We start from the raw sequence: 25,509 nt of genomic DNA on the forward strand, positions 1-25,509 counted from the left end.
GCTAAATTAATGCGGGATTGCAATCCCTAGTTTAGCTTAACAAGCTCCTTATATTCGGAAAACTTTCCTTAATCTACATATTGTTTAAATGCTATACTAAAAGTTTTAAATTATTGATCTAACGAGCATTTCGCTTGTTAGATCAATAATTTAGAACTTTCAGTGAGAAATTATAAGGGAACTTGTAACATTTTCGAAAGAGAGGTTTAGGATTGCTTTTTAGAAAAACTCTTTAAAAAGTTATTTTCCAAAGATAACTTTTTTTCTAAAAGTTAAAACTTTAATTACAAAAGCAAACATTAAATTGAAGATTCTACTTATGATCTCCTTATGGTCTACTTAAGATTTCCTGAACCAAAAAGACAAATCACAAAACCTTAACCAAAAATGAAATTAATACTTTCCTCAGAGAGAGTTTTTTTTTGTCAAGAGTTTAAACGCATGTAAATTTAAATTTTGTTGATATAATTGCGAATAGAAGAAGGAAAGAGCTCTTTACGAACTATAATAGTAACTGAACATAACAAGTTTTCATAACGATTTTTCAAGTATGTTACATAACACGCTCTTACCTTTTTGAAAAATTTCTTAGCATAATTATTAACCATTTCATCTAACTGGGTTGCACTTGCTACGTTAATCCTCCCTTATTCATACTAGGATCACAAACTAGCCGTCTCCATTTCTCTCTGTCAAAAAATTTTAAGAAGATTTGGCCAGTGTTAGTACCATCAACATCAACGGCGCAGATTTAAAGCTTTTGTAAGGAAAAAAATTGTTGAAAAGAAAACTTTTTAAAAATTAACATTTTGGGAATATTAAAGATGCACGGATCTGTTATTAGGAAACACAAAAATAGTGATCACGTGGCTATGACTAATATACACGTTGCAATGATTCATAATCAAAACAAACGTGAAGTTTACTCTTAAATAAAACTTAAATATTTTTTAAAAAGAGGACAACTTTTAGTTTTAAAATCTTGTTGTTCATTTCAAAATCCCTCAAATAACAAAATGGGAATTAAAAATAATGAAGATAAAATGTTCCTTGGTTTGATGATTTTAAGAATTTTTAAATGTGATAATCTGTTGTTTTTAAGATTTAATTTGCTGTGCGTACTTTAAGAAACGTGTTTCGATGCAACTACTTATTATTGTAGAATTAACCAAAATCTTAAAAACCCTTTTACGATGAAGAATTATATTGTGCTAAGCGAGCTGTTCTATCACAGGGTCATTTATAACGAGTTTTTTTCCAGCAAAACTTGTAAAATACAAACAACACATTTTGAATGTTTGAAGCTCATTAAGTCCTGCGCAGATAAGATACACGCGTCTGAGCTCCGTATTTTTTAAATAGAACGAAATGTTCATTTGTGACCGCGGCGTCAGAACTTTTTATTTGGAAAAGGACAGGACGTTAATTTGTAAACAAATTTTAGTTACAAAAACAATTTTCTCCACGTGAAGTTTTTCTTATGTCATTCATTGAAGAAAAATATAATTTTATTAAGATAAAAGCATTTTAATTACCATTGAATATTAAAAAGTTTCTTTAATAAAGTTCGCCATTTTAAAAGTGATCTCAAGCGTCCTTATTAAATCAGGAGGGAGGATGATTTAACAGAGAATGTATCATCAGTTCTGTCCATATCAAAGACGTGTAAAAAGTATCTTTGTCTTATGAGTATCCTTTACAAAATAATTTAATATTTCTAAAAGTATTGCGTACACTCATGACATAATTTTGAAGTCGTCATAGTAAATGAATAAACTAACAAAATTTACTGAGACTTATAAACAAACAAACGTTTAAATATTGTTTATGTTGTAAACAATGACTGAATCGTTCTATTCAAAAAAAATTCTTTAAATTTATTCCTCGTGTCGAGAAATCATGATCAGTTTAGACTGCTAATATATATAACGAAAGACAGAGACACGACGATTTGAAAAATAAAATATATTTCAATTTTACCGGAAAATCGTCGGATCTCCGATGTCAGATGTAAAAAGAATGTGGATAATTAACTTATTGTTAATTTATTTTTCAGTTAATCCCGCAGAAGGTAATTTGATTTTTTTAATCTACACCTTGGTTGTATTTCTCCTTTTTTTTTTCTTTCAAATTTACCATTACTTTTTTAAATCTTTGTTTGCTATTGAGAATTTTTTGTGAAAAAATTTAGTAATGATAAAATGTAAAAAAAAAAAAATAACACTGATGATAAAAACCACTGAATTTTCAAGCAGGATATTTTCATGTAGGATATTTGTAGCAAAATATTTTAGGACAATTGCTTTTAAACAGCTATTCTAAATCAGTTTCATATATTTCAAATACAGTTTACATTTTACGACTACAGTTGTTTCAAACAATTACTTTTAAATAATACTATTTTGAATTTTTCACATCAGTGAAAAAACTTTCAATAACTTTTTAATAATCGTAAACATTTACATAAAAATTTTAAAAAATATTGACGTTGTTTTCTTTTGTAACGTTGGATGATCACTAGAAGCTTGTACTTTTTAAATAACACTTAAAAAATTTATTGTTATTTATGCTCGATTGAATTTAATTTCAGTATATTATTTATCCAGCAAAAAAAAATCAGACCATGCTAGGGCCATATATAGGATGAATTAAATTCCGAGGTCTTTAACAATATTTTGTCATAAAATTTTGACGTATTTATGTCTGGTCCTTAAGTAAAAATTCGTCAGTTGAAACTTACATTAAGTAAGCATCTAGTGTTATTGCAAAAAGTTAGATATTTGATTAGTGGCGCACCCAGGATTTAATCTTTTGACTCGGGGAGTTTGAGATAAACAGATCAAAAAAATTTTCAATTTTTTTTGATGAAACGAAACCAGGCCTCTGCAAATCAAAAAATTCTACATCGAGTTGAATCTTTGATTAAATCGTGTATAGATTCGAAAATCGAATCGAATTTCATATCTTACTTTTAGATTAACAAAGTTCTTCTCTTCCTGAACTTTCCATTCAGCCTTCCAAAAAGAATGTGCCGCTTATGACCTACTCTGTTACACGGACGTATATGTTACATTTTAGAGCGTTTTTAAAAAGTCTAATATGTAATTGACAAAGAAAACTGTTCGGAGTTATTTAAGGTTATGAGTTGATATATCTTGTTGAGATGAAGTGAAAGAATAAGTACACATATAAATACTGATATACTAAATTTCTTTCTTCTTAACTTGAGCAATTAAAAAATGCTATAGAATAATTAAAAAATGCAGTTCAGACTTTTCTAGATACTCTGGTTGGAGTACAGAAAATAGCCTCAAACAAAACTTCAAATCTCATATCTGATTCGATTCGAATTTCGAAAGTTCGTAGTAGAAGTATTGATATTTGTAAAAGGCCGTCGAAATCAATCTTAATGTGGAGTGACACAATTACAGCTGCTAGTGATGGATGATTTAATAAGAAGTACAAAAAAGAAAATTAGAAATACAGAAATTTTTGTGGCATTTAACATTTCATGCCTATCGGCATGACCAATCGTGATGTAAAAATTAAAAGACAAAATAATAATAATGCAATAAATTCAATTGTACAATCATTTTCTAGGGTTTGTGCAATATATTAAATCGAAACCGCACTGAGGACTCTTATTGTATTTAAAAGTCGCTGATAGTTGTAAGTTTAAGCAAAATTATGCCCAGTTCTATATTTTGTCAGGCGTTTATGCAACTTTTTTCAAGCATAATTCTTAAAAATCGGTTTACACTTAACATGAAGTAGTAAGAAAACACAACAATTACCATGGATACAAGAAATTAAGACAAAATTCTGACATTGTGCAACTTACATGTCATAATTATCTTATCGTTATAGAAAAAACTTCTATATAGTTCGTTATATTCAGTAACTTTAATGCTTTCAAATAACTTGATGTTCAAAGTAGTGCGTATGGGAGGCCACCAGTTTTGACAGCCATAATACTTATATTGAAAAAACTTTTTTACTTGTTTTTTGTTTTTTGTTTTCTTTTAGAGGGGGATAAAATCCTGTCCCCCATCCTTCCTTGATGTACCAATGTATGAAATTTTAAAATTGGAACAAGGTTACTTTAAAAAAACGTTCTGTGAAATAGCTAAAGTTTAAAAAACAAAAACACTGATTTAAAAGATAAGGAAGCACGTGGTTTTTAATAACCTTTTAATTGTTTAGTTGATAGTACCTATTAGACTTTTCAAATTTTAAAAAATACTATCATGTTAACATATCTCTATAAATATTTTCAGCTGTGTCAGGCAGCAAAGAACGAAGGCTAAATGCAAAAGTAATCAACTTTTTAAAATCAACTTCACATATAGGTAATTTTTGTCTGTCGCTTTGGTATTCCTAATATTTGATATATAACTTTATCACATGAGATAAGATTACAAATGATATTTTATATAATATTGCTTTATTTAGAAAAAAGATTTAGAAGAGAATTGTTGTTAAAAGTAAATGGAATAGGTAAAATTCATAATAAACATTTAGTTATTTAAGTTCTATGTTGTATGTATGTATGTATGTATGTATGTATGTATGTATGTATGTATGTATGTATGTATGTATGTATGTATGTATGTATGTATGTATGTATGTATGTATGTATGTATGTATGTATGTATGTATGTATGTGTATGTATATGTATGTATGTATGATCTACTTAAGGTGATGTTGTGTTTGAAGATGACTGTCATCCTAGCATACCATTAGTTAGTTGTGAAAAGAATTATTGCGATTTCTCATCATGTCCAAATTTCCCAACTGCAAAATGCCGGCTAAACTTGTGTGGGAAGTGTCAACCAATATATTTTTTTGAAGGAAAAAAAGTGGATTGTTATGATTGTAAGTTTCTCGATTTATAAAATTTAATGAAATTGTTACCAGATTATGCATGTGGTTTTTTTCTGTGTCAACTTTTCAAGGAGTTATACTTGTAATTATAAATAAAGATAAAAGAATAGAACTTTAATTTCTTAGCAACTTTCTTTTTTTAGTTCAAACTGTGGCACCTATGTTTTCAAACTCACCAAAAAATGGTATTACAAAATTTTAAATAGTTTTAATGATTTTAAAATGGTTTTAACAAAAATTAAATATGCTTTACTCTAGGCTATCATTAGAATTAAAAGCAAATTGTAATATGTTTTTTGTTTTTTGTTTTTGTGTTTATTAAAACTTCTTTTTTATAAGTATTTTTTCTTGCATAGAATTGTTGGGAATAAAGTTTGATGACAAGTGTTCACCAGGTGTTTCTTTGGTTAGTTGTGAAAAGAATCCTTGTGAACAATACAAATGTGAGCGCTATCCAAATGCAGAGTGTCATGTAAATTTATGTGGCACATGTGAAGCAAGGTTCTATGTTAATGGCCTGCAAGTATTTTGTTGTAAGTATTTTCTTTATATATTGTTTGTACTCATATCAAATCTTAGGCTCCTAACAATGTTAGCTTCAATTTTTAAATTTAAATATTTTATTTTTAATTTTATTTCTATTAGACTCTCCGCAAACAGTTAGTCAATTATCACCATGTTTTCAAGAGCGGGAAAGAATCCTTCAAAGCAGAAAGAAAAATAAATTTCTTGTTGATTGCCAGCCAAATGGTTCTTTCAACTCTTTGCAGTGTTGGCCTTCAGTTGGCTTGTGTTGGTGTGTTAATAAAAATGGAGAAGAGCTGTTTGGAACAAGATATTACTTTCCAAAAACGCCAGATTGTGAAAGTTTGTGTAAGAAAATGTCTTATTGTTCTATACATATTCTTAATTCTAATTTAAATTTTTCTTGTTGTTCCTATTTCTGTTAATTTAATTTTTAGTAGAAGATTGTCGAAACAAAGAGTATGGGTGCTGCCCAGACAATCAAACAGCAGCACAAGGCTTGGATTACCAAGGATGCCCAAGTATGTTTCTTTTCAATTCAATGTACAAAATACTAAAGTTTTAATTTTCTTTTTGCATTTTTATTTAACTCTTATATAAAAAAAGTTCTATAAGATTTGTAAATATGTTTATCATAACCATCAATTGATTATAACTGTGTTTAAATATTTATGAGTGCTACTTTTACAAAGTTTGTATTTAAATAAAATTTAATGGATCATGGTAGTTTCTTAGTGTAAATCAAACCAAATTTCTATTAAAACAAATAAAAAGAAGAATATTTTTGACTGTTTTGTTTTGCCTGTTAAACTAGATGTTGAAGAAGAAATACTTAAAATATTTTCAAAAAAAATTACCACAATAAAAAAAATAATAAAATAAAAACAATGGAAAAATGATTTTAATTGTATAAATTGGTTATTCAATGATTTTTTTTTTGAACTTTAATAGCTTTTACAATCGTTTTTCTTTTTAATTTAGATGTTATTGTTAAAAATTGTCGAATGTCCTTGTTTGGTTGCTGCGATGATCAAGTTACCTTTGCTAAAGGACCAAATCAAGTAGGGTGTTCTCGTAAGTATGAATATTTCCAGTTTACTGAATAGTTTTTTAGTATTGTTACGTAATGGATTTAATTATTTTTTACAAAAAATTTTATAGGCTCACTTTCAAAATGTGAACAATTGAGATCCATACCTCAGCATAGTTTTTCATTTCGGCCACAGTGTGATAAAAAAGGCCAATTTAATACCATTCAGTGTTGGAATACTGTTAATCAATGTTGGTGTGTGAACAAAGATGGGAGAGAGCTTAAGGGAACAAGAGTGCATGGGAAAAAGCCAGATTGTACTGCAGGTGTTTATAGGTGTTTTTTTTTGGCATGCATGTACTATGTACAAATATAAATGTGTGTTATTTGAGTATACCTTCTATATGTAAATAATTTAATGATTTTTTTAGCTGTTTGTGAAGACAAGAGAAATGATTGTCAAAAGTTTGCTAGTGTTCCTGGATTTTGTTTTCGAATAAGCCATTACATGAAAGAATATTGTCGAAAATCATGTGGTTATTGTAAAGGTATGGTTAAAAGTTTTAACAGTCTTGGAAATATCTTAAAAAGACACTGTTTTTTTTAATCAACAAATATTTGTATAAAATCACTTAATCCTTTTTTAAATGTTGCATTAGTCTGTCTTCCTATTTTATTGTGAGGTAATTTTAATTTATGTAAATTCTAAAATTAATCTTGATTTTTTGATTAATATTTTTCAGAAATATCTGACATAAAATATGAGCCTGTGAGACCAGGATGCTCCAGTCCATTTGGTTGTTGTTCTGACTTCATATCTGCTGCTAAAGGTCCCAATGAGTATATGTGTCCATGTAAGAAAAAATTGTGTTTTTCATATACTTAACCTTTTTGTGATCTAATCAGAAATTGATAATATATACATAATGATATACTTAACCTAAGCTATTTGTGATCTAATCAGAAATTGATAATATATACATAATGATATACTTAACCTAAGCTGTTTGTGATCTAATCAGAAATTGATAATATATACATAATGATATACTTAACCTAAGCTATTTGTGATCTAATCAGAAATTGATAATATATACATAATGATATACTTAACCTAAGCTATTTGTGATCTAATCAGAAATTGATAATATATACATAATGATATACTTAACCTAAGCTATTTGTGATCTAATCAGATATTGATAATATATACATAATGATATACTTAACCTAAGCTATTTGTGATCTAATCAGAAATTGATAATATATACATAATGATAAACTTAACCTAAGCTGTTTGTGATCTAATCAGAAATTGATAATATATACATAATGGACATTTTGGAAATGTAATCATAAATTATGATTGAAAAATCCAAGGAAAGTTATTGAGGAGGGCTTGTTGGAAAGGTATTGATCTAGTAATTATGCTAAAATACAAATTTAAAATTTAATTAGTCATATGGACTAGGATGAAATGAGAATTTAAACCAATTAGTTATTTTTCCGAATTATTTGGAACTTAGAAAAATCAAAGATGGTGTAAAATTAAAGATGTGTAAAAGGAAAACAACTAAAAAAAAGTTAAGTTGGTTTTGGGGTCTGGTTCCTACATTTTATTACTTGGGAACCTCTAAAAAAATCAAAAATACTCAAAAAATTTTATTGGACAATCAGTTCAAATGTTCTTGAACATTTCATCGAATTCTCTGGTTGTTTTTGAAAACATACAATCATTAATTCTGATTGGGTACTTATTTCACCCGCTTTCTCTACATAACTTTGGAGAATGTTGATGCATGATTTGGTCCAACAATGCTGGATCAGCTTGTTCTAATCTTAAAAGCTTAATCTAATCAAGTTGTTTTAATTATGATGGGTTTTGAGAGAGAAGCAACAAGGAATTTCATGTATTTTTGTTTCATCTATAAAAACCATTTCAAACCATTCAAGGAGTTATGTTGACTCTATCCAAATGCTCAAACTTTTTTCCTTTTTTGTAGTTTTGAATTGTTTAAACATTCTGCTAACTTGACTTTTTGCACCAGTTTTATTTTTAAAGAAGAAATGTTATGTTTTCCAAAAATCTATGACCACCATTAAGGAAATAATACTTTTGACAATTTAGATTCAAAATCCTTTATTTTTACTATCAAGATTGTCAATCTTAAACAAAATTACATAATTATGTAAGAAATATTTATATATAATAGTAATTATTTTTTAAAATTTACTACTATTCAAGTAATAGATTCAATGAAGTGTTTAAAATAATTTTTTCAGACAAAAATTATTTATTTTTGGTCAGAAATAACTAGAAGCACAATTTTTTTTTGATTATCCACAAATTGATGTGGCTTTCAAAGTAAACCATATACATTTTTGCAATATTTTTAAGGGTCTATTTCCACCTATGAGTCCACTGTGATATAGTATTCAAACTGTATTGTAGTTGTTCAGGCTTATAAAAATAGTATCTACATGTTAGCATTTTCGATTTGCAAAATGGCTTATTTTTTTCTATTTACACGTTAAATTTTCTTTATAATTTGAACTTTATCTTTAGTATATAGCTCTGTGTGCTCCATGCCAAAAGTTGTTGGAGAGTGTCTTGCCTCATTTCCAAGATTTTTTTATAATCAGGAAACAAATCGTTGTGAGTTATTTACTTATGGTGGTTGTCGTGATAATGGTAATAATTTTGCAGACAAAAATGAATGTGAAGAGAAGTGTTTGGAAGGTATATTATATCAAAATAAGAGAAAAAATTTATAAAATTAGGTGTTCTTTATTCAAAAACTACTTAAATAAGAGAATATTTTATAAAATTATGTGTTCTTTATTGAAAAACTACTTAAATTTTTTCCTTTCTAGAGATAATACCAACTGAGTTTTCTCCTACACAACCCACTGAGGTATTACTTATTACTTTACATAACCTGCTCAACATAAAGGGTTATGCATAATTATGCATAATAGTGTTTTTAATGTATGTTTTTTCTTTTTTAATTCATAAATTTATATGATTTTTTGTCTGAATTTTTATGTTAAGATTATTTAATTGGTTTATAAATATTTTCTTAGATCAGAGTTGTCCCAACTGATGAAGGTAAATTATAATTGTATTTTGAATTTTATAACTAATATTAAATTTCATATAGCACAGTTACAATAAAAACAGAAATAGAATAACAGTTGATTAAGTAAAGGTTATCAAGTTTTATGCTTTTTTTATATAGTTTTCTTTATTATTAACACTTTTGTATTATCCATAAAGTCATTTATAAACCTTTACAAAATCTTTCAATTTATGTATTTATGTCACTTTTTTGTTTCAACCTCATTATATTCCTCAACAATAATTCTTTTTCTTTAATAGTTACTGAAGTTGCAGCCTTAGATGTTCTTGCTGGCCCCTTAATAGTAGGATGTGGCAACAAATTTGGATGTTGTGAAGATGGTGTAACACCATCTTTAGGCAAAAACTTTGAAGGCTGTCCAAGTAAGTTTTCTTTTAAAAAATGTCATCATACCCATAAATAAAACTCTTAAAACTTGATTCTTTTTTTATTTTAAAAAAGAAAAAAAAGATAACTAAAATAATACCAATTACTTATATTAGTAAAATTTCTTAAAAATTATTTTATTTAAATGAAAAATAAATTGTACAATAATTTGTAGTTTTTTTTTTCTCATAGAATATTCCTCTTTCTGTGAAATGCCCCCTGCTTCTGGACCATGTACTGGTTACAATATGAGATACTTCTACAATCCTGAAAAGAAATTATGCGAAGATTTTCTTTATGGTGGGTGTGGTGGAAACGCAAATAACTTTGAGAATATTACCATGTGTAATAAAGATTGTATTATTGAAATATTCTCAGATGAATTAAAATTTGAAAATGAAACTACAAGATTATCAGTTTTAAGAACCACTGATCATCCTGCAGATTCTGTCTCTGAAATAAGTACTGAAAAGTTTTCAACTGTAATAAACACTTATCAACCTGTATCAGAAAATGTGACAGAGAATGTTCAAACTGAAAATGAAGTTAAAGTGACTCTTTCGACTACAGTTTTCTCTGAAGAACCTCAACCTGAAAATGCAACTGAAGAGTTGTTTGTCGTTAGAACCACTGATCAACTAGGAGATTCTGTCTCAGAAATTGTTACTGAAAAGTTTTCAACTGTAATAAACACTGAACAACCTGTATCAGAAAGTGTGACAGATAATGTTCAAACTGAAAATGAAGTTAAAGTGACTCTTTCAACTACAGTTTTCTATGAAGAACCTCAACCTGAAAATGCAACTGAAGAGTTGTCTGTCGTTAGAACCACTGATCAACCAAGAGATTCTGTCTCAGAAATTGTTACTGAAAAGTTTTCAACTGTAATAAACACTGAACAACCTGTATCAGAAAATGCGACAGAGAATGTTCAAACTGAAAATGAAGTTAAAGTGACTCTTTCGACTACAGTTTTCTCTGAAGAACCTCAACCTGAAAATGCAACTGAAGAGTTGTCTGTCGTAAGAACCACTGATCAACCAAGAGATTCTGTCTCAGAAATTGTTACTGAAAAGTTTTCAACTGTAATAAACACTGAACAACCTGTATCAGAAAATGCGACAGAGAATGTTCAAACTGAAAATGAAGTTAAAGTGACTCTTTCGACTACAGTTTTCTCTGAAGAACCTCAACCTGAAAATGCAACTGAAGAGTTGTCTGTCGTAAGAACCACTGATCAACCAAGAGATTCTGTCTCAGAAATTGTTACTGAAAAGTTTTCAACTGTAATAAACACTGAACAACCTGTATCAGAAAATGCGACAGAGAATGTTCAAACTGAAAATGAAGTTAAAGTGACTCTTTCGACTACAGTTTTCTCTGAAGAACCTCAACCTGAAAATGCAACTGAAGAGTTGTCTGTCGTAAGAACCACTGATCAACCAAGAGATTCTGTCTCAGAAATTGTTACTGAAAAGTTTTCAACTGTAATAAACACTGAACAACCTGTATCAGAAAATGCGACAGAGAATGTTCAAACTGAAAATGAAGTTAAAGTGACTCTTTCGACTACAGTTTTCTCTGAAGAACCTCAACCTGAAAATGCAACTGAAGAGTTGTCTGTCGTAAGAACCACTGATCAACCAAGAGATTCTGTCTCAGAAATTGTTACTGAAAAGTTTTCAACTGTAATAAACACTGAACAACCTGTATCAGAAAATGCGACAGAGAATGTTCAAACTGAAAATGAAGTTAAAGTGACTCTTTCGACTACAGTTTTCTCTGAAGAACCTCAACCTGAAAATGCAACTGAAGAGTTGTCTGTCGTAAGAACCACTGATCAACCAAGAGATTCTGTCTCAGAAATTGTTACTGAAAAGTTTTCAACTGTAATAAACACTGAACAACCTGTATCAGAAAATGCGACAGAGAATGTTCAAACTGAAAATGAAGTTAAAGTGACTCTTTCGACTACAGTTTTCTCTGAAGAACCTCAACTTGAAAATACAACTGAAAAGTATTTATTCCCTTTAGCTTCAAAAAAGCCTGATTTACAAAGTCTTACTGATCAATCCATTAAAACGGATGACTTTACTGAACTCAGAACTTCACCAAATAACAGCTCTAAAAGTAATATGATGTCTGTTTTTGATGTTACAAATAAAATAATTCAAACAATGACAGCTAATTGGGATGTATTAAATGGTAAATTTGTTTGAACATTTTAAATTTTAGTTAAGGAATTATTTTTCAATTACAATATACATTTTATACACAGAGTATTCAGAGTCTATGAGAATGGCAAATGTTTTAGGCATATGCCATAGATGGTTTTCAATATACTGGGCTAATTCCACTCAATGATAATAGAATTAATCAATAGGTATCTGCCACCTCAGAAATGTTTAATCCATCAACGTCTTTAACTCCATTTCTAACAACACAGTCTTTTTTATTATCCTCTGAATCTTTGCAACTCTCATACAGTTAAAGTATTTCTTTAAATATACTTTATACTTTTTTGTTATTGTTTAATTCATATTTTAAGTTGCTTAAACTTCAAAATTTTTTAGGTATTATTTTAAAATATTTAAATCAAAATTTGAATTAATTATAAATAATAATAATAATAATAATAATAATAATAATAATAATAATAATAATAATAATAATAATAATAATAATAATAATAATAATAATAATAATAATAATAATAATAATAATAATAATAATAATAATAATAAATATTTAAAATAATAATAATAATAAATATTTAAATCAAAATTGAAATAATTAAAATTGATTTTGTTCTTTTTCTACAGAATGTAAAATTCGTAATTTGGTTGCAACAGCTATAATGAGTATAGAATCTTTCTCTGCAGAAAGGATTTTTGCACCAAATTGCACATCAGATGGAAATTTTCGTGAGATTCAGTGTGATAAAAATGGAATTTGTTGGTGTGTTGATCAAGATGGAAATGAAATTGAAAATACAAAATCATTGACAAAGCCAATTTGTCCTAAACGTATGTTTATTTTCTATTGTTATAAATGTATTTATTGTATTTTGTGTACTATCAAGTACTTAAATTGCTAGGCAGATGACAATATTTCTGTATTATATAATATTTTTTTTTTAATTCTGCAATAAATTGCAGAACTAATAATTATAGAATTGCTACTTATTTTAAAGTGATCTAATTTTGAAAATGGCAGTTTGGTTTATAAATGCCCTCTTTTCTGATAGCAAAAGAAAATGTATGTGAAGATAGTCATCCAAGAAAGTGCTCTCAATATGGGACACGAAAATATTGCAGATTGTATAAACGATTTATGACTGAAAGATGCCCCAAAACATGTGGATTTTGTCCAAAGTTTGTTAAGCGTCCAGGATGTGAAAGCATATTTGGTTGCTGTAACAATGGTATGACACCAAAAACAGAAGATGAAAACAAATGTCCTAAATATAAAAGTTTATGTAGCATGCCTGTAAATACTGGAACTTGCAAACAACATCAAACAAGGTTTTATTATAGCTATAAAGAGAAAAAATGTAAGAAGTTCATTTACAGTGGTTGTAATGGTAACATGAATAGTTTTTTATCAATTGCAGAATGTACCCTGCGTTGTGAGCCTCATAAGTTTAATTCAACCATATTTGCAACATCAACTATATCAACAATAATGATAACAACTCCTTCCAATGTTTCTTTCAGTGATTTAACAACAATAACCACTAATGAACCTATAACAATAGCAACCTTTGAAACCCCAGAAAAACCATTAGTAATTACAGAAGAAAGTTTTGAAAGTGAAAATATTACTAATACACAGCCAATTAATGACAAATTAGCAATAACAGCAACCCCATTCAATTATTCTAGAACAAAAAATGACTCTTATAGTAATTATCTAACTGAAACAATGACATTATCAATGAATAATTCGACTAAATTAATATCACAAGAAAAATTAAATTTAACAACTACTAACTCTCCTGAGACTCCTGAAGCTCCTGAAGTTATAACTGAAGGCTTAGAAGATAAAGTAAAGACAACTTCCTTTAATAAAACAGAAGGTAACAAAAATAAAAATATAACAGACTCAAGTAAAAATAATATATTCACTATCCAAGACACAACATCACTTGCTGAATTTACAACATTGCCTAGCACTGAAAAGGCTGCAATCGAAACCCTTTATCTCTCTACAGAGCTCAAGACTGATGAGTTGTTTACAACTGGTGCTCCTGTTGAAGAAATTGGAGCAACCACGTTTGTCTCCGATGATACAACACTTGCTTCACAGTCTGTGACAACTGATTTTAGTATTACTTCTGTATCAGCCGGAAGTGATGGCTCCATTGTAGAAACAAGCACTTCTTCCTCTGGTCTGCTAACATCTGATGCCGACCTTTCTCAAGAGACTTCAAGTGTGTCAGACAGCTCAGTAAAATCCACAGTTGGAGGTGTGATCTCAGATGAAAGTGATGTCTCGTCCTCACCATCGGCTTTCTCCGCTCAGGTTGCTTCAGAGTTGGTGCAGTCCACGGAAGAATCAGAAGTGAAGCAATCAACTGCTGCTCCCACAGACAGCATAACTGTTTCTGAAAAAGATGCAGCTACTGAAGGTTCTGTTTTGACATCTGAAGACTCTGAGAAAAACACTGAAGCTGGCTTCATCCCGTCTGAACAAAACGAAGTGACCTCTGAGCAAGATACCACATCTTTGAGTGCTGAGTTTACAACATTGCCTAGCACTGAAAAGGCTGCAATCGAAACCCTTTATCTCTCTACAGAGCTCAAGACTGATGAGTTGTTTACAACTGGTGCTCCTGTTGAAGAAATTGGAGCAACCACGTTTGTCTCCGATGATACAACACTTGCTTCACAGTCTGTGACAACTGATTTTAGTATTACTTCTGTATCAGCCGGAAGTGATGGCTCCATTGTAGAAACAAGCACTTCTTCCTCTGGTCTGCTAACATCTGATGCCGACCTTTCTCAAGAGACTTCAAGTGTGTCAGACAGCTCAGTAAAATCCACAGTTGGAGGTGTGATCTCAGATGAAAGTGATGTCTCGTCCTCACCATCGGCTTTCTCCGCTCAGGTTGCTTCAGAGTTGGTGCAGTCCACGGAAGAATCAGAAGTGAAGCAATCAACTGCTGCTCCCACAGACAGCATAACTGTTTCTGAAAAAGATGCAGCTACTGAAGGTTCTGTTTTGACATCTGAAGACTCTGAGAAAAGCACTGAAGCTGGCTTCATCCCGTCTGAACAAAACGAAGTGACCTCTGAGCAAGATACCACATCTTTGAGTGCTGAGTTTACAACATTGCCTAGCACTGAAAAGGCTGCAATCGAAACCCTTTATCTCTCTACAGAGCTCAAGACTGATGAGTTGTTTACAACTGGTGCTCCTGTTGAAGAAATTGGAGCAACCACGTTTGTCTCCGATGATACAACACTTGCTTCACAGTCTGTGACAACTGATTTTAGTATTACTTCTGTATCAGCCGGAAGTGATGGCTCCATTGTAGAAACAAGCACTTCTTCCTCTGGTCTGCTAACATCTGATGCCGACCTTTCTCAAGAGACTTCAAGTGTGTCAGACAGCTCAGTAAAATCCACAGTTGGAGGTGTGATCTCAGATGAAAGTGATGTCTCGTCCTCACCATCGGCTTTCTCCGCTCAGGTTGCTTCAGAGTTGGTGCAGTCCACGGAAGAATCAGAAGTGAAGCAATCAACTGCTGCTCCCACAGACAGCATAACTGTTTCTGAAAAAGATGCAGCTACTGAAGGTTCTGTTTTGACATCTGAAGACTCTGAGAAAAGCACTGAAGCTGGCTTCATCCCGTCTGAACAAAACGAAGTGACCTCTGAGCAAGATACCACATCTTTGAGTGCTGAGTTTACAACATTGCCTAGCACTGAAAAGGCTGCAATCGAAACCCTTTATCTCTCTACAGAGCTCAAGACTGATGAGTTGTTTACAACTGGTGCTCCTGTTGAAGAAATTGGAGCAACCACGTTTGTCTCCGATGATACAACACTTGCTTCACAGTCTGTGACAACTGATTTTAGTATTACTTCTGTATCAGCCGGAAGTGATGGCTCCATTGTAGAAACAAGCACTTCTTCCTCTGGTCTGCTAACATCTGATGCCGACCTTTCTCAAGAGACTTCAAGTGTGTCAGACAGCTCAGTAAAATCCACAGTTGGAGGTGTGATCTCAGATGAAAGTGATGTCTCGTCCTCACCATCGGCTTTCTCCGCTCAGGTTGCTTCAGAGTTGGTGCAGTCCACGGAAGAATCAGAAGTGAAGCAATCAACTGCTGCTCCCACAGACAGCATAACTGTTTCTGAAAAAGATGCAGCTACTGAAGGTTCTGTTTTGACATCTGAAGACTCTGAGAAAAGCACTGAAGCTGGCTTCATCCCGTCTGAACAAAACGAAGTGACCTCTGAGCAAGATACCACATCTTTGAGTGCTGAGTTTACAACATTGCCTAGCACTGAAAAGGCTGCAATCGAAACCCTTTATCTCTCTACAGAGCTCAAGACTGATGAGTTGTTTACAACTGGTGCTCCTGTTGAAGAAATTGGAGCAACCACGTTTGTCTCCGATGATACAACACTTGCTTCACAGTCTGTGACAACTGATTTTAGTATTACTTCTGTATCAGCCGGAAGTGATGGCTCCATTGTAGAAACAAGCACTTCTTCCTCTGGTCTGCTAACATCTGATGCCGACCTTTCTCAAGAGACTTCAAGTGTGTCAGACAGCTCAGTAAAATCCACAGTTGGAGGTGTGATCTCAGATGAAAGTGATGTCTCGTCCTCACCATCGGCTTTCTCCGCTCAGGTTGCTTCAGAGTTGGTGCAGTCCACGGAAGAATCAGAAGTGAAGCAATCAACTGCTGCTCCCACAGACAGCATAACTGTTTCTGAAAAAGATGCAGCTACTGAAGGTTCTGTTTTGACATCTGAAGACTCTGAGAAAAGCACTGAAGCTGGCTTCATCCCGTCTGAACAAAACGAAGTGACCTCTGAGCAAGATACCACATCTTTGAGTGCTGAGTTTACAACATTGCCTAGCACTGAAAAGGCTGCAATCGAAACCCTTTATCTCTCTACAGAGCTCAAGACTGATGAGTTGTTTACAACTGGTGCTCCTGTTGAAGAAATTGGAGCAACCACGTTTGTCTCCGATGATACAACACTTGCTTCACAGTCTGTGACAACTGATTTTAGTATTACTTCTGTATCAGCCGGAAGTGATGGCTCCATTGTAGAAACAAGCACTTCTTCCTCTGGTCTGCTAACATCTGATGCCGACCTTTCTCAAGAGACTTCAAGTGTGTCAGACAGCTCAGTAAAATCCACAGTTGGAGGTGTGATCTCAGATGAAAGTGATGTCTCGTCCTCACCATCGGCTTTCTCCGCTCAGGTTGCTTCAGAGTTGGTGCAGTCCACGGAAGAATCAGAAGTGAAGCAATCAACTGCTGCTCCCACAGACAGCATAACTGTTTCTGAAAAAGATGCAGCTACTGAAGGTTCTGTTTTGACATCTGAAGACTCTGAGAAAAGCACTGAAGCTGGCTTCATCCCGTCTGAACAAAACGAAGTGACCTCTGAGCAAGATACCACATCTTTGAGTGCTGAGTTTACAACATTGCCTAGCACTGAAAAGGCTGCAATCGAAACCCTTTATCTCTCTACAGAGCTCAAGACTGATGAGTTGTTTACAACTGGTGCTCCTGTTGAAGAAATTGGAGCAACCACGTTTGTCTCCGATGATACAACACTTGCTTCACAGTCTGTGACAACTGATTTTAGTATTACTTCTGTATCAGCCGGAAGTGATGGCTCCATTGTAGAAACAAGCACTTCTTCCTCTGGTCTGCTAACATCTGATGCCGACCTTTCTCAAGAGACTTCAAGTGTGTCAGACAGCTCAGTAAAATCCACAGTTGGAGGTGTGATCTCAGATGAAAGTGATGTCTCGTCCTCACCATCGGCTTTCTCCGCTCAGGTTGCTTCAGAGTTGGTGCAGTCCACGGAAGAATCAGAAGTGAAGCAATCAACTGCTGCTCCCACAGACAGCATAACTGTTTCTGAAAAAGATGCAGCTACTGAAGGTTCTGTTTTGACATCTGAAGACTCTGAGAAAAGCACTGAAGCTGGCTTCATCCCGTCTGAACAAAACGAAGTGACCTCTGAGCAAGATACCACATCTTTGAGTGCTGAGTTTACAACATTGCCTAGCACTGAAAAGGCTGCAATCGAAACCCTTTATCTCTCTACAGAGCTCAAGACTGATGAGTTGTTTACAACTGGTGCTCCTGTTGAAGAAATTGGAGCAACCACGTTTGTCTCCGATGATACAACACTTGCTTCACAGTCTGTGACAACTGATTTTAGTATTACTTCTGTATCAGCCGGAAGTGATGGCTCCATTGTAGAAACAAGCACTTCTTCCTCTGGTCTGCTAACATCTGATGCCGACCTTTCTCAAGAGACTTCAAGTGTGTCAGACAGCTCAGTAAAATCCACAGTTGGAGGTGTGATCTCAGATGAAAGTGATGTCTCGTCCTCACCATCGGCTTTCTCCGCTCAGGTTGCTTCAGAGTTGGTGCAGTCCACGGAAGAATCAGAAGTGAAGCAATCAACTGCTGCTCCCACAGACAGCATAACTGTTTCTGAAAAAGATGCAGCTACTGAAGGTTCTGTTTTGACATCTGAAGACTCTGAGAAAAGCACTGAAGCTGGCTTCATCCCGTCTGAACAAAACGAAGTGACCTCTGAGCAAGATACCACATCTTTGAGTGCTGAGTTTACAACATTGCCTAGCACTGAAAAGGCTGCAATCGAAACCCTTTATCTCTCTGCAGAGCTCAAGACTGATGAGTTGTTTACAACTGGTGCTCCTGTTGAAGAAATTGGAGCAACCACGTTTGTCTCCGATGATACAACACTTGCTTCACAGTCTGTGACAACTGATTTTAGTATTACTTCTGTATCAGCCGGAAGTGATGGCTCCATTGTAGAAACAAGCACTTCTTCCTCTGGTCTGCTAACATCTGATGCCGACCTTTCTCAAGAGACTTCAAGTGTGTCAGACAGCTCAGTAAAATCCACAGTTGGAGGTGTGATCTCAGATGAAAGTGATGTCTCGTCCTCACCATCGGCTTTCTCCGCTCAGGTTGCTTCAGAGTTGGTGCAGTCCACGGAAGAATCAGAAGTGAAGCAATCAACTGCTGCTCCCACAGACAGCATAACTGTTTCTGAAAAAGATGCAGCTACTGAAGGTTCTGTTTTGACATCTGAAGACTCTGAGAAAAGCACTGAAGCTGGCTTCATCCCGTCTGAACAAAACGAAGTGACCTCTGAGCAAGATACCACATCTTTGAGTGCTGAGTTTACAACATTGCCTAGCACTGAAAAGGCTGCAATCGAAACCCTTTATCTCTCTGCAGAGCTCAAGACTGATGAGTTGTTTACAACTGGTGCTCCTGTTGAAGAAATTGGAGCAACCACGTTTGTCTCCGATGATACAACACTTGCTTCACAGTCTGTGACAACTGATTTTAGTATTACTTCTGTATCAGCCGGAAGTGATGGCTCCATTGTAGAAACAAGCACTTCTTCCTCTGGTCTGCTAACATCTGATGCCGACCTTTCTCAAGAGACTTCAAGTGTGTCAGACAGCTCAGTAAAATCCACAGTTGGAGGTGTGATCTCAGATGAAAGTGATGTCTCGTCCTCACCATCGGCTTTCTCCGCTCAGGTTGCTTCAGAGTTGGTGCAGTCCACGGAAGAATCAGAAGTGAAGCAATCAACTGCTGCTCCCACAGACAGCATAACTGTTTCTGAAAAAGATGCAGCTACTGAAGGTTCTGTTTTGACATCTGAAGACTCTGAGAAAAGCACTGAAGCTGGCTTCATCCCGTCTGAACAAAACGAAGTGACCTCTGAGCAAGATACCACATCTTTGAGTGCTGAGTTTACAACATTGCCTAGCACTGAAAAGGCTGCAATCGAAACCCTTTATCTCTCTGCAGAGCTCAAGACTGATGAGTTGTTTACAACTGGTGCTCCTGTTGAAGAAATTGGAGCAACCACGTTTGTCTCCGATGATACAACACTTGCTTCACAGTCTGTGACAACTGATTTTAGTATTACTTCTGTATCAGCCGGAAGTGATGGCTCCATTGTAGAAACAAGCACTTCTTCCTCTGGTCTGCTAACATCTGATGCCGACCTTTCTCAAGAGACTTCAAGTGTGTCAGACAGCTCAGTAAAATCCACAGTTGGAGGTGTGATCTCAGATGAAAGTGATGTCTCGTCCTCACCATCGGCTTTCTCCGCTCAGGTTGCTTCAGAGTTGGTGCAGTCCACGGAAGAATCAGAAGTGAAGCAATCAACTGCTGCTCCCACAGACAGCATAACTGTTTCTGAAAAAGATGCAGCTACTGAAGGTTCTGTTTTGACATCTGAAGACTCTGAGAAAAGCACTGAAGCTGGCTTCATCCCGTCTGAACAAAACGAAGTGACCTCTGAGCAAGATACCACATCTTTGAGTGCTGAGTTTACAACATTGCCTAGCACTGAAAAGGCTGCAATCGAAACCCTTTATCTCTCTGCAGAGCTCAAGACTGATGAGTTGTTTACAACTGGTGCTCCTGTTGAAGAAATTGGAGCAACCACGTTTGTCTCCGATGATACAACACTTGCTTCACAGTCTGTGACAACTGATTTTAGTATTACTTCTGTATCAGCCGGAAGTGATGGCTCCATTGTAGAAACAAGCACTTCTTCCTCTGGTCTGCTAACATCTGATGCCGACCTTTCTCAAGAGACTTCAAGTGTGTCAGACAGCTCAGTAAAATCCACAGTTGGAGGTGTGATCTCAGATGAAAGTGATGTCTCGTCCTCACCATCGGCTTTCTCCGCTCAGGTTGCTTCAGAGTTGGTGCAGTCCACGGAAGAATCAGAAGTGAAGCAATCAACTGCTGCTCCCACAGACAGCATAACTGTTTCTGAAAAAGATGCAGCTACTGAAGGTTCTGTTTTGACATCTGAAGACTCTGAGAAAAGCACTGAAGCTGGCTTCATCCCGTCTGAACAAAACGAAGTGACCTCTGAGCAAGATACCACATCTTTGAGTGCTGAGTTTACAACATTGCCTAGCACTGAAAAGGCTGCAATCGAAACCCTTTATCTCTCTGCAGAGCTCAAGACTGATGAGTTGTTTACAACTGGTGCTCCTGTTGAAGAAATTGGAGCAACCACGTTTGTCTCCGATGATACAACACTTGCTTCACAGTCTGTGACAACTGATTTTAGTATTACTTCTGTATCAGCCGGAAGTGATGGCTCCATTGTAGAAACAAGCACTTCTTCCTCTGGTCTGCTAACATCTGATGCCGACCTTTCTCAAGAGACTTCAAGTGTGTCAGACAGCTCAGTAAAATCCACAGTTGGAGGTGTGATCTCAGATGAAAGTGATGTCTCGTCCTCACCATCGGCTTTCTCCGCTCAGGTTGCTTCAGAGTTGGTGCAGTCCACGGAAGAATCAGAAGTGAAGCAATCAACTGCTGCTCCCACAGACAGCATAACTGTTTCTGAAAAAGATGCAGCTACTGAAGGTTCTGTTTTGACATCTGAAGACTCTGAGAAAAGCACTGAAGCTGGCTTCATCCCGTCTGAACAAAACGAAGTGACCTCTGAGCAAGATACCACATCTTTGAGTGCTGAGTTTACAACATTGCCTGGTAGTGATATAGTTGGAGCTGACACACAAATGAAGCAACTTGATTCTCATGTGATTAGAAGTTTGTCTTTGTTTGGAGAACTTTCTGTTAAATCAGGAGATGATATTAATAGTACGGTAGATAGTGTGTCTTGGGCAACATTGAATATTGAGAATGGAACTCTTGTTGCTTCTATTCCATCTGATCCGTCACTCTCTTCTCTTTCAGCAGATCTAGATGAGCTTGAAAAAGCTGGTACTATTGATTCTGATTTATTTACAATATCAAATGCTGATGACATTATTCTATCTGCTCCTGGCTTACATGATGATTATGTTGGCATGTCGACAAATTCTGATAAAGTTAAGTTTGATGAAAGAGATGTTGTTAATTTTAAGCCTGGTTTTATGCAAACAGCTGATGAAAAGTATTCTAATTTCAGTTTAGTATCAAATATTTTGCAATCTGCAAATAAACAAAGTCTGTCTGTTTTATTATCTAATGGGACAGAGAATCAAAATAGTAAGTCATTTATAGGATCATCCCCCAACAGCTCTTTTGAGGTTATCTCAAGTACTTCAACATATGATGCGAAGATCATGGATTTACAAACCACTTTATCATCTTTTTTAGGTTCTTTTTTTTTTCTATTATGCATTTTAACTTTGTTATGCCTAATTATGTAATTAATTTTATAAAATGAATTAAAAGTATTGATAATCGTTAGAATTATAATAATTATAATGTCTATTTAAATTATAAGCTAATCGTTATTTTACTGTAAAAAAAAAATACACACGTTATTTTGATAATAAATGGCTAATGTATTTTTTTTTTAAAACCATCTTAATAATTTAGCAGTTACGAATGCTACTATCACTCTACTGGATGTTTGTGAATTACCTTCCAATAAAGGGCCATGCAAACAGTTCAGTCCAAGATATTATTATAATGTGTCATCAAAGCAGTGTTTATTGTTTGTTTATGGGTAAGTTTGTTTTTTGTTTTACGCGAGCGTGTGTATGGCGGGTTAGAACTGACAGGAGAGGGTAGGTGGTGTGCAGTTGTGTTTCCTAGTCTTTTATATTACACTACTCTTTACTTTTTATAGAGGTTGTGGAGGAAATGGAAATAATTTCAAAACAGAAAATGAGTGCAATATAAAATGTTCTACTGGATCCCTCCCAGTCACTTTTCATAGTTTAGAGAATAAGAAAAAATGTAATTCTGAATATGGATGTTGTTCAGACAATGTAAACGGTGCTATGGGGCCTAACTTCTTAGGATGTCCAAGTAAGTTTTTCTTTTAATTGATTCAAAATTTTTTGACGCGCTTTCAAATAATTATTTTTAATTTAATAATACTTATTGTTTCGTAACTTTAAGAATCGTTTTCACTAGCATCACTGTATTTCATATCTTAAAAATAATTGTCATAAATATACCTTAATTCCATCAGAGTTCACCTTTTAAAAGCGTTTTTTTTTTTTTTTTTTTTTTTTTTTTTTTTTTTTTTTTTTTTAAGAATACAACAGTTCTTGTGATTTTCCACCTGCTTATGGGCCATGTAAAGCGAACTTAGCGCGTTGGTTTTATGATGGACGCAAAAAAGCATGTAGTACTTTCTCATGGGGAGGCTGTGAAGGGAACGAAAACAGTTTTGCGACCGAAGTTGAATGTTTATCAAAGTGTGGAGAGGATGATGATGAGTTTACTGGTAATTTTTTTCGCGGGCTTTTTTTAAAAATCTTTTTTATGATTTGGTTGATTTTTTTCCTGCAAAAGTTAAAATTTAGGAGAAACTTAATTTTATTTATTTAGAATTTGCATTAAAATTTATTGTATTGAGTAACTTAAATTCAAGACTATTAAATATTTTGGATCTTTTAAGATGCGTTTGATGAATCTTTGGAAACAAGAGTTTTTTCTGGTTGTGGTTCTAGTAGTGGTTATGGGTGTTGTCCTGATGGATTAAATTATGCAAAAGGTCCAAACCAAGAAGGTTGTCCAGGTAACAAATGACTTTTGTAGTAATATGTATACAATAATATTTATGCTATAATGTTTATACAATTGTTTTATAATGTTTAATATTAAATGTTTATACAATTTTATCTAACTTACGATATTATATTAGTTCATTGAAGGGTTGTAATCAAAAGTGTTTTCTTGCGATTTTTTTTATTTATTTATCATTGGTTTACATTGTTACTGAATCTTAACAACATTCAAACTGCATTTTAACTGTGTATTTATTTTTTTTAAGAGTTTGGGCTGTTTTTTTAGTTTTCGCTTCTGAATGTGACATGCCTCATGTTGCTGGAAACGGAAATGAGAGGCTTGTTCGGTATATGTACGATGGCTCAAAGAAAAAGTGTAGCGCTTTTATTTATTCTGGAAAAGGTGGAAACATGAATAACTTTGTTACTATCAGTGAATGCTCCAGAAAGTGCGAAAAAAGTAAGTGAAAAAAATTTTTTATTTTCTTTTCTTTCACATATTTAAGGGTGGTTAGCTAGACTATAAACAGCCAGATAAAGATGGTTAATAGAATATCTTTTACGACTAGATTGTGAAGATTCTTGGCCGAGTCAGTGCGCCGAATGGAAAGTCCGAAACTTTTGCACTGATCGTCCCAACATAATGAAAGAATACTGTAAAAAGACATGCGATATCTGTACATAACAGTTTTTAACACAAAAAAAATGACGCGCGAATCTCTTGTAAGTTTATCGAAAGTAAAAGAATTTATTTTTATATAATCGAAATAAAAAATAAACTGACAAACGGAGAGACGATGGTAGAATTCATAGATAACTATTGTTTTTTTGTTTTTTATTTAAATTTTGTATGTAAATTATTTTCGCTACAAATACTTGTATTTATTAGTTACGGTTTTTTTGCTTCACCGAAAATTTTAAATTGTTGTAATCTGAGTGATAAAAAATTCTTTTTCTTCGTGTATTTTTCCATTTATAGACCTATCAGGTTTTAAAACGTTGGTTTATAAGTCGACTTCAAGTGCTCCAGATGTCTGTAACGTTAAAGATATATTTTCTTTAGACTTTGAAAACTTGCTTCTTCGGCATTAGGGTGTGTCGATTTTTTTTTTTTTTTTTTTTTCAAATATTAAAAAGAGTAGGAAAAAAATGTAAGTTTACGATTAGTTAACTACAGGGAAACTTTAAAAACTAAATTCCAATAAGTGCTAGCTCGGTAAATTTTGATTTCAATATTTCGCATTTTTGGTCGTTTTAGAGGTTAGTCATTATATTTATATTTGTTTATGGAATAGCGCTGATAATTTTTTTTTTATCAATTTGCATGGTGTACGACGTACACCATGCATAGGCGTAAGAAAAGAGTAAAAAAAATAAAAAGTATGTATAACAATAAAGCTCGAAGTTTTTAGCTTTTTAAACATTTTTAAAAGTCTTTATCTACTTCCCTACAGTTTTACGAGAGTTGCCATATCTTTTTTGCTTCTATTTCGTGACATTAAATGTCTACCTACAAGCTGAGCACGTATATATGATTCTCTTCGCTCATGTGTGTAAACATGGCTTACAGCTTCAGTTACCAATTTGACACATCTTTCAACTGAGTGCGTATGAGAATTCCAGTGAGGAACTTCCATAGGATAGTTTACAAACTCTTTGATTGTGGTAGAGGTAAGAGTGTGGGTTAGTGGAGGCTCAGTTACACTTAAATTCCATGCTAAAAGGGTCTGATAGCTGTTTAGCATTAGGATTTATTTCTGGTGTTCTTCTTACTCTGAGACTACTATCTCCAACTTGAGTTACCTCAT

The 25,509-nt window shown here is 33.6% G+C and overlaps 1 protein-coding gene across 2 annotated transcripts; it reads left to right on the forward strand.

The window, feature by feature from the left end:
- The first annotated feature begins 1,845 nt into the window (after nt 1-1,845).
- LOC145193904 (uncharacterized) lies at nt 1,846-24,587 on the forward strand. 2 transcript variants are annotated; one of them, XM_090069324.1, is made up of 25 exons: nt 1,846-2,071; nt 4,278-4,349; nt 4,453-4,497; nt 4,700-4,876; nt 5,029-5,070; nt 5,242-5,418; nt 5,531-5,758; nt 5,848-5,931; nt 6,392-6,484; nt 6,572-6,766; nt 6,872-6,988; nt 7,184-7,294; nt 9,007-9,180; nt 9,315-9,355; nt 9,525-9,549; nt 9,820-9,942; nt 10,139-12,151; nt 12,769-12,972; nt 13,194-22,334; nt 22,560-22,689; nt 22,813-22,994; nt 23,227-23,418; nt 23,593-23,712; nt 23,988-24,161; nt 24,271-24,587. In XM_090069324.1, exons 1-25 carry the CDS (start codon nt 2,002-2,004, stop codon nt 24,384-24,386), a joined length of 14,046 nt encoding a protein of 4,681 aa, XP_089925450.1. In that variant the 5' UTR covers nt 1,846-2,001; the 3' UTR covers nt 24,387-24,587. The 2 variants fall into 2 exon arrangements, with proteins under 2 accessions (XP_089925450.1, XP_089925449.1); XM_090069323.1 differs by having other exon boundaries at nt 1,871-2,071; nt 22,563-22,689.
- Nucleotides 24,588-25,509: the final 922 nt, after the last annotated feature.

Source organism: Hydra viridissima, unplaced genomic scaffold, assembly GCF_058129835.1.
Source record: "Hydra viridissima isolate aposymbiotic clone 2 unplaced genomic scaffold, HvirCarnegie_v1 scaffold_12, whole genome shotgun sequence".
In the NCBI taxonomy this organism is placed as follows: domain Eukaryota; kingdom Metazoa; phylum Cnidaria; class Hydrozoa; order Anthoathecata; family Hydridae; genus Hydra; species Hydra viridissima.